Below are 15,455 nucleotides of genomic sequence, written 5' to 3'. Positions count from 1 at the left end.
GATAATCAAAACCACATTGATTTCTATTTAACCCATCTTCGAGACCAGAAAAGTTGTAAAACGGGACGCTGAGAGGAAGGATACCTTTATGATAATCTTCAGGATACGGAGGCCAGTATGACAATATGATCAAAATGCTATGGTATAAGCTGGGTCAACCCTCGGGCGGAAGTTTAAATGGACAAAAATTACTTAGTAGGTATCACAGAGCTCCTCCAACCTTCTCGACAATCCACATGGCGAGACGCACATTCCAGCTAACACGCCTCTCACTACGCATTAAGTCCTCTCTTGAAACCTGTTTTGAGTGCTCCTGAAGCCATTGAGTCTCTTTGCCGAGCTTTTGCTTCAAGTCTTGGTCATTCGTGACAACAAGAGCGCCGACTTCAAGGTCCAGACTGTAGCTTCGCTTTGTGTAGTTACTGCTACCAACAAAGGTAAGACTTGGGTGTTCTTCGCGTGGAAGAGTGACCCAGAGACCCTTGGCATGGTATGTCCATCCACCCGGCGTGTTGACAGTGCCGCGGCGCCACTCCTTGAGCTGAATTGAATTGGTGGCTTGGGCGGCGGCAACACGGTCGAGGAAGCGTGCCGAAAGGTGGGTGTATGCAGCAGGGAGCATGCCAGAGATGCCCGGGGAGCCATAGAATCCATTGGCCCATGGAGAAGCGGTCAGAACTGTCCCTTGCGTTGTGGAAGGCTTCTCAGAAGCAGTGGATGTGCTAGAAATCAAGAGGGAGGACAAAACAGGATGGATGTTGAAGTAGCCGGCGGTGAAGAGCCAGCGAGCCCCTGCAAAAGCAGGTGCTTCAGATAAGAGGCGCAAGATGCTTGTGACCGCGGGAAATTCGGTGGATGTGTCAGGTTTCAACAGGGGCGTAAATTGGGCCACGGGGTATACGAAAGTTTGGCTTGTAGATGAAGGGGATAGAGCGGGCTTGTTGTCGGACGCTTGGATGAGTGGACTGAGCACATTTGAAGCATATGCAATGAAATCCTGAGGGCTATCTAATGGTGAGGGAGCGCCGTTAGAGGTAGGCCAGTCCAGAAGGTAGCCTGAGTGATTATAAGAATCAGGCAAGACCTGGAAACTCAAGCTGCAGACCACATGGTGGATGCGCGCATAGTAATCCGTCAACGCCTTGGAATCGAAGACGTGATATCGGTCCAGTCGATTTGTGAAGTAGTCCTCAGAGAGGTTTGCACTGAACCAGTCATCAGCTCCAACCCTCTTCAAGCATACTTTCAAAGGCACTTACCCCGAGATGATGATCTCATCGTCAACGCCGTACAGTTTCATATGTTGCAAGCCCCAGCCCTCATTGATACGCTTAGGGATCCATTTCTTCCTCAGACCGGTCAAGTTGGGAGTATGGAACATCCGAATCTCTACCCGCTCCGGTCCGTAAGCTGACACCAGGGAACAAAGCAGCGACGCGCAGGACGGATTGGGGGCTTCTCGGGTGCCTCGCAGAGCATCGGTGAGTATAGATACTTTGAGATCTGGGTTATCGCGCAAGGCCTGGGATATCGTCTCAATAAGCTCGAATTCGGTCTTGCCGATGTACAATGTGGAAAGGTAAATGCGCCGCTTCGCGTTCCGGATTTTGTTCTGCGAAGTCGCGAGTCAGTTTTCACTTGGGAGGCAAGACATGAATACTCATAGCAGAAGATATACCTTCAAGGTCGAATAGAAATTGGCCGGTGAATCTAGAATCGTAATCTGGGAAGCCGGGATCTCGAATCGGGGTGCTATGCGATCTAGCTCAACTGTGATGGCCCCGAGCGGCGAAGGAGCAGACGCAGCAGTGGTATTCGCACCAGTCTGCGCAGAGAACCGCCGATCGCACACTTTTCTGCGCGCAATTGGGCGACGAGCCGCGCAGCGCAGCGACTGGCCTCCAATGCGCCCGAACATGGTAAGCTGCGTAGATGCGCTTCCAGAAGAATTTCTGAATCGGGAGTGACAAGAGTCGATTGCAAACATTGCAAACACACCGACTTCAGACCTCACCTTCCACACGCTCTGCCCTGACCTCATCCTTGCCCATTGCACCGCAAAGATGTCGACCGTTCTGAGGACACTGCGCAATCTGCGCCGAATTGGCTTCAAGGTTTGCCAGACGCTCAATTTTGACTGCGATGAGCCGGGTTACTAACACCTTTTTACAGGACTTTGGCCACCAGATGCAGGTACGATTCTCGCCGCGGATACAGGAGATGGGGTAAATTGAGGATGCTAGTGACTAACCTAATGCTTTTCTCTGTTTTCCCCCTCTAGAACATCGGTATGTTGTGCCTCTATCCAATTGACCCTGTGCGGTAGACTGACCCGGTGCGATTATAGGTGATACCAAGGTCGGAACCCTGATCGGAGTTGATCGCTTCGGCAACAAGTACTACGAGAACATGGAAGAGGAGCTGCCGCGTAAGACAATCCTTACAGCAGGATGAATGCGACGGCAAAACACCGATACTAAGCGCCTTTTGTTTACAGTCCGGACACGATGGGTCGACTACAAGGTCAACTGGCCCGAGTTCCAGCCCGACCAGATTGAGCCTGGCTGGTAAGTGTCTCCCGCGGGTGCTCTCGGGAAACGAATGGGGATCAGTTTGGATGTTGATATTTGAACTATAGGCACGCCTGGATCTCCTACATGGTTGATACTCCCCCCACTGGCGACAAGATCCTCCAGCCCGGCCAGCGTACCTGGGAGATTCCCGAGCACCGCCCCAACCCTACCTTCAGCCGTGCTGCCTTCAAGACCTACTCCACGTATGTACACCACACTCATGAGTTTATCCTTCGCTTGTCGTATCTAACCCTTTTACAGCACCCGGCCTAAGTACTCCGCCTGGACTCCTGTCGCTGCCCCGCGGTAAAGCAGTTGGCTTTTGCTAGCAAAATGAATCCAACTTATGCACTTTGACTTGTTTTGGTTTTTTTTCCCTTGCCTTTTAATTCCAATCTCGAACTGCCCCAGTCAGGTTGCTTCGAAAGATGTACATAAAGTTGTGCCACTAGTGGTCTCGTGAGAACGTTTAGTTCAGAAACTTCAAAATTTTCCATTTCCATATACTTAAATTCTAGTAACCCTCGAACCGCAAGTGGTGAAAATGGTATCTCAAGCGAGGGAAGATGAAGGAATAAGGGGGGCGAGCACAATTATGATCAGTCAAAATAAATACAAGAAGATGTTAAAATCAACCTCCATTTTCTGCCCTTAGATTTTGTTTTCAAAGAACATACAACCCAGATCCAATGTTAGACCAATGCCGAATGGGCCGGCGGTCCTCAAGCTCAATACACCACCACAGAACATCCTTAAGCTTGTCGATCTGATCACCCGCTTCATATGCCCGTGACAAGGCATACCAGGCCTCCGAGTTGTCCCACGAGCTGCCAAGCTTGGTCAGCGACGAGAGCAGACCGTAAGCGCGATCTCGGGCTGCCAAGCGGTGCAGGTGCTTTGGATCAACATCATGCGGCGACGAGGATGCCTCAGCCGTGGGTAGAGTCTCAGCATCAGGTCCCTTCAACTCATCGATTGAGATAGCATTTGCCACCTTCGGCTTAGGGAGGTTAGACAAGAGTGACAGTCGTGATACGTTGAGATCAACGTCAGCATTCGAGGGCTCCAACGGCAGCTTCTGGTCCCAGACATCCAAAAGCAAGTTGGCCAGCGCAATCGTTGCTGTCGGATGATCGGGGCATCGGAGAAGGGCATCTTCGAAGTGCTTCATGGCCTGATGAGGGTTTGACTGGCTCAGTGCCAACAGGCCTTGCTCAGCATAGACATCAGCCCACAGCTCTTCGGAGCTCTTAGTATTATCCCAACCACGCTTGCTAAAAGCTCGAGCCGATGACTCGAAAGATGCCGTCAGTGTTTCCACACGCGAGGTCTGCTTCCAGGCCTCTTGGCATGCCTCCCGAGCGTCGTCAAATAAGGATGCTCGGCGGTATAGACCAGCGATAATTAGCCAGATCTTGACAAGCAACCCAAGAGCATGCTTCTGAGACTGGGCGTATGAGAACTTTGTCGTGGCAAGCGTGGGAGAATCAAAGCGGTGCGGGGGTGGAAGTCGAGTGTCTTGCATTGGTGGGTTGTGTTCATGACCAGCCGGGGCTGGTTGTTGTCTATGATGGATATTATGTGCGATCGGCTGCAATGGCTGTCTGCCACTTGCGGCATGAAATGTCGCCTTGGGGGATGGGTTTTCAGAAACCGCAATTCCCACTGTTTCAGGAGACTCTGTCCCATTTGGCAGTGGAGGCTCCTCAATTCGGGGTCTCTCGTGTTTATGGAAGCTGCTGCTGCGCTTCTTCAGTCTCTTGGAGTCAGACCTTCCGAGAGACGAAGGGCTTTGATGGCCCCCTCGGTCTTCATCCGTAATCTGAATAGCCGGTGCTTCGGCTCCACCGGTGTTGCCATTTGGAAGGGGCGGCACAGCTGGAATAGAACCCGTAGAGTAGTTGGTTCGACGGTCTGGTAGGTGAGAGGTTCGACTACGGCTAAATATGCTGCCACGGAAGCTCCGAGCTGTGCCAGCGGAGCTCTTGGGTGGTACCAAGTGTTCGGTCTTAGGTTTAGTGCCTTCGCTGTCGAGATTGAGGTCACTGAATAGTGTGGCGAAAAGGCTCAGCAATTGCCCACTCTGGTTGACGGCAGCCTCGGGGCCCTCGATCACTTCAACGAAAGCAAGTTGTGTGATGCGAGTTTGGAGGATGCGCTCCTTCTCTCGGCCATGCAATCGACTCACGAGAGATCGCTTGGAGCTGGATTCCCGTTCCTTAGAGTGCGACGAATACCTTGATGAACGTCGCTCGGCTCGTTTGTCAATGTGGCTCTTGCCAAATACCTCCGGAGGGAACTGCTCGAATGCTGCTTCGCAAGAACGTTCGGCGATATCAAACTCATTCTTCGCACTGAGCAGCAGAGCAAGCAAGTGCCACATGGGGACGAGGTCTCGTTCTCTTGAAAGGTCCTCGGACATATCAGAGCAACCATGAGAAGTCAATGCAGATTTGACATACTCAATCGCAGTGTCTAGGTCACGATTTTCTGCGAGAACAAGAGACAAGGTGTACAGAGTTGAGTAGCTCATTTGTTTGCCCAGCGAAGGGGATGCACTCTTCAGCAGGTAATCCACAGCATCCCCACGGATCTCATCTCGTGCTTCATTTTGAGGGGTAAAGCTTGCCCAATTCGCGAGACCAACCCCAACTGCCCTGTAAGCAGTGGCCAGAACAGCGGGGGAGATCTCAGGGGATGTGGTAGAGCCCGGGCCTTGGGTAAGCAGTAGTTTGCCATTGGCTTTCCCATCTGGTATGCTTGCCCCCTGCTTGTCCAGATGGGTTCTAATCAATTCGGTCAAATTCTTGGCCTTTTCGGCCTCGTCGAAGGAACCGAGGCAGCTCAACAAAGTGACACCTTCGGAGAGAGTCTGTAAGAAGATTTCAGCCTTCTCTAGCTCGCCATACTCAGCACCCTTCTCAGCCCTCTCCTTGGCACCAGTGACGATCTCGATATAGGAATCGAGAGCCTGAAAGGCAAGGTCAAAGTCCGCCAAGGCGGAATGAACATGAAACAGACGCCGCAAAATCAGGTGGGAATGGTATGTTTTGGTTGCCGCACGATAGAGGATCTGGAATTCGTGATTCTGTCAGTGTGATGACTCTGATGTATCAATTTGATTGCACTTACATCCAAAACATTGCGCCCCACAGTGTTTTGTCCGCCTTCGCCCAGATCTTGATCCTGCCAATGGGGTCCACAGAGAACTTCCCAGTTACCGATGACTCGTTCCACCCATTCTTCAACCTCGAAGTTATCGGAACTGGCAGTTGGGAATTTGACCTCTCGAAGAAGATTGTTCTCACAAATCGATTCTATGCGACGGAGTTCACTGGCTAGTTGGGGGCGTTCCGGACCATCATTAGGAGCAGTGTAGACCAATCCACCCTGTAGCACAGTCGTGAGGAATCCATAATACGCCTTCCAAATAGAGGTTCGGGAGAGCGAGGTGGATACGTCAAGGTGGGAAGGCTTGGGAGCAGTCAACCCTTGCTTCACTGCGGGGAGAGCTGCCCAAAGTCGGAACAGCCGAAGCGCAATCTCCACATGTCTGGGGTCGGAGTATGGGGAACTGTTACGTGCCTCCTCGCTGGCCAGTATAGCACCTTTGCATAGTAAAGTCTCGGTCCAGCTTAGGAATTGAGCGTTATTCGAGCTCAATTTCCCGCTGCTTAGCCAGGGTATCAAGGAAGCAAAAGTCTCCAGTGTTTCATCTATTCCAGCAACCGTAGCTTGCGCAGCCCCTGTAAATTATCAGTGAAAATGTCTTCGCAGCATCCGTACTGTGTTTATAATGTACCCTTGATATAGCATCCCTTGACCAGGCAGACTTCCGTCCATGCAGAGCGCGTCTGCCCTCCGGCGGCCATTTCATCCACGGTTGTCGCAAAGTCCTTCGGTAAGCGTCCTGCAGCCAGCGCTGGCTCACTCAATGCCCAATGGATCCATCCTAGGCATACCTGCGCCTGGACGATCTCTTCCGGCGTTCCGTCATTAATCTCAATGGTGGTCAAGAGCGCGGGGATCAGCTCAGGAAGGTTAGGCGTCGACGCCGACTCGGAGGATTTCTTCTGCTGGAGGTAGGTTACAACTCGAGATTCGGCCGTTGCAGTCTGAATAACGCCTTTGGTTGCAAGGATATCCGTTAGCGTCAACTTGGAACACGGCACGGTAGTGGCGCGCGCTTACAAGTGCGATGCGGTGCGTGCTTCGTCACTTTCCGGATCAATTCAGGTACTTCATCCCATTTGCCTTGGGCCCGCGCCTGGTCCAAGGACGCGATGTATCGCTGTCCCTTCTCAGGGTTGCCTCCCTAGCCCGCACATGTTAGCTGTTTACAGTCCTCGTTTGACAGGCGCAGCAGCTGTAAACGATGCCAACGCCAAGGTCAGAGATACAAGACACCTACCGCCATGGTTTCCGGAGGGTTGCAAAGGAAGCGCGGAGAGAGATGAAGGAGGACAGTGAGGCATGCGTCGACCAGCGCAACTTCGCCAGGCCCCGAGATGATCGCCCAGGGGTGGAGGGAGGGTCACGTATCGCCGTGACCGTAATTCCCGTAATTTACCGAGGCTTCATGTGGCCCGAGCTTGTTCCCTATCCCCAAAAAAAAAAAATTACCGATAACTTAGTTTAAGACCTTTCCTTCTTCTACAACGATCTTCTTCACGCTTGGAGCCTGGAGCCCGTGTCAATTGAGGTCGCCGAGGCCCTTTCCAGTGTTTGCTGCGTGCTTATCGCTATGGCCTCCACCACTTTGCGTGCTGTCACGCATCGCTTGACAACTACTCCGGTTGACCAACTCCCCTCGATTGCTGCATTCCTCGCGGCCTCGCTGAGCGATTGTGCCGAGCTCCTCTCGGCGCCACAAGCCCAAAAACCGGGCAAGGGGGACTCCGACCATGCCGTTCAAATTCACAAACTGAAAACTCGTCTGGCCAGTCTGCTGCAGGACCGCACCATTGAGGGACGCTGGACTGCCGTGGTTCTAGTCAAGGCCACTGTCGAAGCAGGACAATGGGAGATCTTGCGGGGTTACGAGCCGATCGTTCGCGGTCTGATTGCTATTCTGGCGGTAGGGAGCTCTCTCCGTGCATACTGCAGCTGGCAATAAGATTTTTGTCGGCTCAATTGACTAATTCCTCTGAATTTTCTAGAAACCCGACCCGGTCTCCACTCGAAAGATGTGTATTATCACTTTGACTCGCATTTTCCACCTAACATACCAGTACCCGACATTGGTCCGCGAAATTACCACTCCGCATCTGCCAGGTTTCGTTACTGCGGCCCTGAACCTGGTCTCGACGTTGGTCAAGACTCCTTCGGGGTCAAACCGGAAGCCGAAACCCAACACGCCTTTCATGGAGATTGTCCTTCATGCCATTCTTGAATTGATTCCTCGCCATCCCACAATTTTCCGTCCTTTTGGAACCCAGCTCTGGTCTCTGCTTGGGGACATTCTTAGCTCATCCTCGCAAGTGTACTATCCCGAGCCAGTGTTGGATGTGGCAGAGCAGTTGTTCGCTTCACTTTACAGATGTGCGCCGAAAGACAAGTCGGGCCTGAGTTGGACCGACGAGTGCAAGTCGACCATTTTGTCTGCACATCGAGCCGCCGACCATGTATTCCGGGCTATCGCAGAGCAATGGGAGTCGGTGGATCCGACCTTGGTTCACACAAAGCAGAACTACAGCAAAGAATTGGCGGACCCGAGCGCTGATGCCCTTGGATTCCCAAGCTGGACAGGGATTCATCGCGGAACCGACAGGCTGGTTATACTTCTGCGTATTCTCTCTGAGATTGTTTCCCTGCCTTCAGCTGCCACCGTCGCCATACCCCTTGGCTCGATTCTCGACTTGACTTCTCGGCTTACCGCCGTGACTATCCCGCCGAATGGCGAAGCTTCCCAGAATGGCGTTCAATTCAATCCTCAGATCAGCCGGGATGAGCGGGAGCTGTTGTGGGCGGAGCTGCCTCGCATTCATATCGCTTGTATGGACCTGCTTGCCCATGTAGTCGGTGTGCTGGAGACTAGCACGGCTCCAATTTCGCAGAATATCCTGGAGCAAGTGACCTGGGTCTTTAAGAACGAGAAGTTCTGCAGAGACGTTCGCTTGGCTTCTTATGACTTGCTATCATCTCTGTTGAAATTGACTGGGCCTGCGATGACGAAGCAAAGCGTAGCCTCCGCCGTGAACGTTCTTCGGGTCTGCTGCAATGACCTGCTTCCGCAGTTCGAAGACGCTGCTGCGGCAGGCAAGTCGCAGACTGATTCCAAGTCGAAGTCGAAGAGTGGTCAAGGCACAGCAAATGCAGACTCGTTCTTGGACCCCGAGCTTCGGAAGAAGCAGCAATTGAAAGCTGGCCCACAGTTCCCCGAACTTCAAAGAGCCGCATCGGGGCTGTTGCACAGCGCATTGACGTATACTCCGGCTGGCCTCTTGGTGCCTTCGGTTCGCGCGGAAATTGATCGCACGATCATCCTCACTTCGAACAAGGATGCCATGCTTGCTAGTGTCCTGAATCCGATTCCGGCCGCCAAGGGTCGTGGAGCTGGGTCCAGTCTCATTCCGTTCTTGGTCCGGGGCTACTCTGATCAAATGGAGGTCGAAGCTTTGGTTCGTCCTAGAATGCCCGTTCTGATGACTGCACCGGAGCTAGATGCCTATGCCGAGATGGAAGAGGAGGAGGAAGCTGATGAGATGGCTGATGTACAATCCAACACGAATTTCAGACCTGCTAGCTTCCTGACAGAGCCGGCTGCTACCCCTGTTGAGGTCCAGAAGACCGAGACTTCCGCGGCACCGCTGCACAAGCGGACTTATTTTGAAGAGACCAGCGCTGAATCTCACGCTTCCCCGGCATCGGAAAATAAGCCTGTGCAGATCAAGAAAGCTCGTTTCGAAGAAAAGACCGAAGCAGCTACCTCTGTCCCCGCATATCAACCTACTAAGGTTGAAGCCTCGATGGTCCCCAAACAAGTTCCGGCTACTTCGCAGGTGCCAGTAACCCAAGCAACATCGCAAATCACCGCAGGAGCGCCATTGCCCGTGGATGATAGTGATGACGAGCTGCCCACTTTGAACATCGACCCTGACACCGATGATGATGATGACGATGAGGAGGGCGATGATGATGTAGCAATGGAAGGATAAACCTCCATTACCTCAAAAACATAGCGGTTGGATTTCTTTCATGAAGGAATATATAATTCGAATATTTATACGAATATCTACCCGAAATTCAAGATACATGTATAGGTCTATATGCAGAGTCTATCCCATTTAGATGACCCGTATCCCACTCCCCCAGTATGTCCCATCGCTCCAGTAACGGAACCACGGCTTGTCCCAGCACCGCCACCCTTTATCATATGCAAGCCCCAGACCACGGAGCGGACTAATAGGCACTGGCTCCATTAGCCACAATCCACCTCGAGCAAGGTCATCTGCAATGAAGGCCCCTGAATAGAGCAACCAACAGAAAACAAAGACTGCGTTCGCCGTCCGGCGTAACCATCGCGGGGTGTTTGTAAGGGGTAGTCTAAGGAAGATAACTGTCTTGAAGATGTTCTCGAGAATGATCGCAAGGGCTTGGAGGGAAAAGAACAAGAATGGCCCAGATAAGGGATGAGTGTTTGCGAACTGTGTGTGGCTGCCACACGCATGTATGAATCCGCTGATCGTGAAAGCAACCAGAATATGGGTGATTCGTTTGACTCGGGAATCGGCCGACCACCTAGTTGGAAGTAGTGATAGAATCCAGCGCGCAGTCGCCATGAAGCCATAGCGAAACAGCTGATGCCACCATCGGCCCCAGCACCCGGCTAGGCCGTGGTCAAGGACAGAGGAGATGAAGGGCCCGAAACTATCGGCATAAAGCCAAGATGCATCGAGGGGTGCAGCTGTCAGTTTTCGAGCGGCATTAGGGAAAGCCATAGACAGGCCGAGGAAGCATATGGGATTGAGCGAGGTGACGAAAATCAGTGCAACATAAACGCCCATAGAGCTGATAAAGCAATGGTAGAATCGTATGAGGAGCGGAATAGAAGAAAGGTAAGAAAACGGGAATGGAGGCGGCATGTCACTTGTCACAAGTCCTCGGAAGTATGCATCCCGCATCATGAAGACTTTGAGACAGTCTAGCAAAAGGTATCCTTGGAGGAACTTCCACAGGGCCGCTCGAAGACGGTTCTTCGAAGTGATGTATGTAGCGTCATCATGCGCCTGAACCTTTTCGGCTGCAAATCCTGCACACAATTGCGTGTGAACAGATCGAGGCAGAGGACCTAGATGCGGAGCACGCCAATTCCATTCGGGACCCCTGAGATTGAAGAGAACTCCCGCACACCATTCAAGCCGGTGTGTCAGTTTTCGAGGATAGGCCTGCCAGTGGAACGTTTCAGGCTCGTGGCCCTCGGTGCTAGTCATATAAACGTCTGGTCTGTTTGATTGCGAGGCGACTGCGGGTTTGGAATCGGCTGTATTGCATTTGCCGTTGAGCGAGTGACTCTGCAGAGCATCTCGACCCGCTTGTTCGTCCATCGATTCACCAGCCGTAGCTCCTCGTTCAATACGTCGAAAGTCTTTCTCAACGTCCAAAAACACAAAGAGCGCCGCACTCCATAGGAGCCACCACGTCGTCATCAGGCCAATCATATACCCATTCCCACCGAGCATCGCTCGGCGGCGGCTGAGCACCTCGACCGCAATCGCCAGGCTGAGGGCGAAGATTGCAGGTCGGACATATCGAGTTGCTCCGTGGCGCGGTATGACCAAGCCAATGAGAGGCAGAATGTTGAAGATCACAATGTGGTAGAGAAAAACTGGCTGGTAGACTCCCTGTTCTAGTAGGATATCTAGAGCATCTTGGTGGCTTTGCACAAGATCCTTGTAAGAACCTTGGCGGGGATCGGCCATGCGGATTCGTCGAACGCCACTAATCCGGGAGCTTGTCTGTCTGGGGCTGCGCTAAGGAATGGGGTTGAAAGCCGTAGTGGGGAATTCCAGTGAGTACCGCTTGCCAAGAGTGGCATGAACGAATTCTATAAGTAAATCCCTAGACTTGGTTCGGGGGTAGTTCCAACAGTGCTTTGGATTGGCCGCATTGTTAAAGAGATACGAAGGACAGCTTCCAAGGAAATCAGGTCCATTGAATATATCACGTGACATATATTGGGCAACTTAAAGTCTTTGATGCGAGTCCGGCAATACCCATGGAAATTCACATGGAATTGAGAGGCACGGGTAGATGATGGACTTGCAGTTTCGTATCTGAAAGCATCCTCAAGCTCGTTGTTTACTGCCATGCTTTTGAAATGCTTTTGAATGTCTCCGGTAGTAGGAGGCAATATATAGCGTGTTCTTCATGCTAGGTAAGAGAAGAAACCACCTTGGAATATAGCCTCGAACTCGAATCATCCATTCCAAAGAGTGTGCAATATGAAAACTCAAATTATCTCTTTTAATCGTGAGATTGGAGCATCAATACCTCGATAGAACTTATCGGTGTCGACTCCAAGCCTGTCGTTTGTTTAATGTCACGTGACAACGCGTCCAACGCGGTTCGTGTTACTTGGCAGTCTTTCCTCCTTAGGAATAGCGTGTGCCGTCATCCAGTCCCCTGGTCATTTCGATAGTCGCGATAGTTCGCGGTTGTCTTGATATCAAGTGTCCGAAGCTTTGAGGCAAGTCCCGTTACAGAAAACACTTGATTGACTCTGTACTGGATACCCAAAACACTTCATCCTTCTTTGACCACCCTCTGTGCCCGTCTTACTCCCAATCTCTTGATTGTGGGGGTAAGATCCAGCGCCATGCCCCGGTATCCTGGAAAACGAAAGTCCGATGCAGTCACCTCGGATACGAATAGCCACGATAATGGGGACTTTCGTGCATCTAAGATCAGTCGGACCACTGTACCTGATCTACCAGTGACCACTCCTGGTCAAAGACTTGGTGAAACTGCCGACTACATCCCGCTTGAGAGAGCCGATTACATCCCACTGACCCAGGTCTCTGGAGCTGATGAGGATGATGCTCAGGCCGAAGATCTCGTCCAGGGAACTCAAGGTGCGGATGAATCTTCAGTTTCCAGCGCGACACTTTACGGTAAAATCCCTCTCTCAAACCCTCTCAACCTTCCATCTCAGCAGCTGGTTCTGGACGAAGAGTGTCTGACTCTGTACCATAGGAAGAATTGAGGGGAAGATTGTGGGAGTCCGCTATTACAGAGGATATGCTACTCCTGGTGAACATGTTGTGTTGAAAAGAGAGCCCACAAATCAATACGATCGCAATGCGATTCGTGTCGATAATGTCATGGGCGCCCAAATTGGACACATTCCACGAAACCTGGCTGCAAAGTTGGCACCTTACATGGTACGTAACTCCTAACTATCAAGCTTATAATCGCTTCTAACGAACTTGTCTCTAGGATTCTCATGACCTCTCTGTGGAAGGTGTTCTAACGGGCAGGATTGGAGCGTTCGACTGCCCCGTGCAGCTGAGACTTTATGGCACGAATGATCCCGCTTTGAAAGATAACTTGAAGAAGCGAATGCAGCAGGATAAACTACCAGTGAAAGAGTTCATTGAAGCAGAGCGGGAGCAACGGCGGCAGGAGAAGGAGCGCGAACAAGAACGCAAGGCGGCTGAGAAGAACGCGCGTGCTATGGCTCTCGGTAAAGCTGCCCAGCAATGGCAGCAGAATGAGGATCCGACGTATGCAAACCTTTCATCCGCAACCGGGCTGGGCGAAAACGAGAGTTTGGAGGAACTCCTTCAACAGAGCAGCTATTTCAATCCCCGGGATATTGGCAAAGTTGTCGAAACCTTTGGACAGAAGGAAGCCGATTTGGAAAAGATGCCCATGGTTCCCTCCCCTCCAGGTCTATCTACGGAGCTTCTACCATACCAGCGACAAGGCCTTGCGTGGATGATCAATCGAGAATCTCCTTCCCTCCCAGCCCCGGGTTCCGATGCAATCGTTCAACTGTGGAAGCGCGACGGGGCAAAATTTACCAACATCGCAACCAACTATTCCACGGCAACTGAGCCGCCGCTTGCGAGTGGTGGCATTCTTGCGGATGACATGGGCCTTGGCAAAACCATCCAGATCATATCCTTGATCATGGCGAACCCTACTCCTCGGACATCGGCATCTAGCAAGACGACCCTCATTCTTGCCCCAGTCGGTGTTATGAGCAATTGGAGAAATCAAATTCAAGATCACACTCATAGTGAGACTCGGCCGCGAGTCTTGATCTATCATGGTTCCGGTAAAAAAGAAAAGGCCAACCTGGCAGAATACGACGTGGTGATCTCAAGCTACGGTGCTCTCGCGATGGAATTTGAGCCAAATGCAAAGAAACCGCCTGCGAAGGGTATTTTCTCTGTTCACTGGCGCCGTGTGGTTCTAGATGAGGGTCACACCATTCGTAACCCTCGCTCTAAGGGCTCTCTTGCGGCCAGTGCCTTGCGAGCTGATTCTCGCTGGACTTTGACCGGAACGCCAATCATCAACACTCTCAAGGACCTCTACTCTCAAGTCCGCTTCCTGCAGATGTCTGGTGGCCTGGAAGACCTGAGTGTGTTCAATAGCGTCCTGATTCGCCCACTTACAAGTGGGGATCCCGAGGCTCGCTTGCTTCTCGAGGCTCTCATGGGAACCATCTGCCTACGCCGAAGAAAAGATATGAACTTTATCAATTTGCGACTGCCCGAAATGACCTCACGGGTTCTTCGCGTCAAGTTCCATCCCCATGAGCTGGAGAAGTACAGCGCTTTCCAGTATGTCTTTCTTGTATTGGCTGTTTGTCTAGTGCGTATTGTTAACGTCTTCCCAGGAATGAGGCGAAAGGTGCTCTTCTCAATCTCAAGGACAAAGAGGGCAGCTACTCCACTCTGTTGGAGGTCATTCTACGCCTTCGCCAAGTCTGTAACCACTGGGCTCTTTGCAAAAACCGCATTGATAAGCTCATGGGAGATCTTGAGAAACATAAAGTTGTCCCTCTCACACCCGAGAACATGAAGGCTCTCCAGGACATGTTGCAGATTCAGATTGAGAGCCAGGAGTCCTGTGCTATTTGTCTTGATAACCTTGAACTTCCAGTTATTACTGCTTGTGCTCATGCCTTCTGCCGCGGTTGTATTGAGCAAGTCATTGAGCGGCAACACAAGTGTCCGCTCTGCCGCGCGGAAATCAAGGACAATTCCAGTCTTGTATCTCCCGCAGTTGAGATGGGCGAGGACGCCGAGACGGGTGTTGCAGACCCAAATAACCCGAGTAGCAAGATCGAAGCGCTCATGAAGGTTCTCACAGCACAGGGCCAAGCACCTGGCACCAAGACGGTGTTATTCAGCCAATGGACCTCTTTCCTCGATCTCGTCGAGCCCCATCTGGAACAGCGTGGTATCAAGTTCGTGCGCATTGATGGCAAGATGCAATCTGTGAAGCGCGACAATTCCATCAACGCCTTCACTCACGAGCCAGATTGTACTGTTCTACTCGCCAGTCTTAGCGTCTGCAGTGTCGGTCTCAACCTCGTGGCAGCAAATCAGGTCATCCTGGCTGATAGCTGGTGGGCACCTGCCATTGAAGACCAGGCAGTTGACCGTGTTTATCGTCTTGGTCAGAAACGTGAGACTACTGTGTGGCGCTTGGTCATGGTGAACAGTATTGAAGAGCGTGTGCTCGACATCCAAGAGCGGAAACGCAAACTCATGCTTGCTGCGTTCCGTGAGACAGCCAAAAAGAAGGCCGAAAGCACTGCTACTCGGATTGCCGACTTTGAGACTCTTCTGGGCTAAGCTTGATGGCTATTCGCTACGGGTTGCTCATGGCCTGCTGCTCTTTCCAACTTTCCTTTCGTGTAGATTC

At 51.8% G+C, this 15,455-nt stretch overlaps 6 protein-coding genes across 6 annotated transcripts; 3 read left to right on the top strand and 3 right to left on the bottom strand.

Annotated features, from left to right (window-relative positions):
- Nucleotides 1-202: 202 nt before the first annotated feature.
- On the bottom strand, nucleotides 203-1,918 carry N7458_002877 (CDP-diacylglycerol--glycerol-3-phosphate 3-phosphatidyltransferase; the record flags this gene model as incomplete). Its single annotated transcript, XM_056906260.1, has 3 exons — nucleotides 203-1,205; nucleotides 1,260-1,612; nucleotides 1,679-1,918. The coding sequence occupies 3 exons, from the start codon at nucleotides 1,916-1,918 to the stop codon at nucleotides 203-205; spliced, it is 1,596 nt and encodes a 531-aa protein (XP_056770367.1).
- A 145-nt stretch (nucleotides 1,919-2,063) lies between these two features.
- N7458_002876 (complex I NDUFA12 subunit family protein) lies at nucleotides 2,064-2,883 on the top strand (the record flags this gene model as incomplete). Its single annotated transcript, XM_056906259.1, has 7 exons — nucleotides 2,064-2,114; nucleotides 2,173-2,193; nucleotides 2,282-2,288; nucleotides 2,348-2,428; nucleotides 2,498-2,567; nucleotides 2,639-2,776; nucleotides 2,835-2,883. 7 exons carry the CDS (start codon nucleotides 2,064-2,066, stop codon nucleotides 2,881-2,883), a joined length of 417 nt encoding a protein of 138 aa, XP_056770366.1.
- Nucleotides 2,884-3,237: 354 nt separating this feature from the next.
- On the bottom strand, nucleotides 3,238-6,990 carry N7458_002875 (uncharacterized protein; the record flags this gene model as incomplete). The annotated part of the gene is made up of 5 exons (XM_056906258.1): nucleotides 3,238-5,646; nucleotides 5,706-6,319; nucleotides 6,376-6,699; nucleotides 6,765-6,888; nucleotides 6,985-6,990. 5 exons carry the CDS (start codon nucleotides 6,988-6,990, stop codon nucleotides 3,238-3,240), a joined length of 3,477 nt encoding a protein of 1,158 aa, XP_056770365.1.
- Nucleotides 6,991-7,317: 327 nt separating this feature from the next.
- On the top strand, nucleotides 7,318-9,730 carry N7458_002874 (RIX1/PELP1 family protein; the record flags this gene model as incomplete). Its single annotated transcript, XM_056906257.1, has 2 exons — nucleotides 7,318-7,650; nucleotides 7,733-9,730. 2 exons carry the CDS (start codon nucleotides 7,318-7,320, stop codon nucleotides 9,728-9,730), a joined length of 2,331 nt encoding a protein of 776 aa, XP_056770364.1.
- A 129-nt stretch (nucleotides 9,731-9,859) lies between these two features.
- N7458_002873 (wax synthase family protein) lies at nucleotides 9,860-11,494 on the bottom strand (the record flags this gene model as incomplete). Its single annotated transcript, XM_056906256.1, has 1 exon — nucleotides 9,860-11,494. The coding sequence occupies one exon, from the start codon at nucleotides 11,492-11,494 to the stop codon at nucleotides 9,860-9,862; it is 1,635 nt and encodes a 544-aa protein (XP_056770363.1).
- Nucleotides 11,495-12,390: 896 nt separating this feature from the next.
- On the top strand, nucleotides 12,391-15,385 carry N7458_002872 (uncharacterized protein; the record flags this gene model as incomplete). The annotated part of the gene is made up of 4 exons (XM_056906255.1): nucleotides 12,391-12,685; nucleotides 12,768-12,955; nucleotides 13,011-14,365; nucleotides 14,422-15,385. The coding sequence occupies 4 exons, from the start codon at nucleotides 12,391-12,393 to the stop codon at nucleotides 15,383-15,385; spliced, it is 2,802 nt and encodes a 933-aa protein (XP_056770362.1).
- Nucleotides 15,386-15,455: the final 70 nt, after the last annotated feature.

The sequence above is a fragment of the Penicillium daleae genome, assembly GCF_028827525.1.
Source record: "Penicillium daleae strain IBT 16125 chromosome Unknown utg000002l_segment0_segment0, whole genome shotgun sequence".
NCBI classification, from domain to species: Eukaryota; Fungi; Ascomycota; class Eurotiomycetes; order Eurotiales; family Aspergillaceae; genus Penicillium; species Penicillium daleae.
The sequence above is the reverse complement of the archived record's forward strand: the minus strand, read 5'-3'. Positions and strand labels throughout refer to the sequence as shown.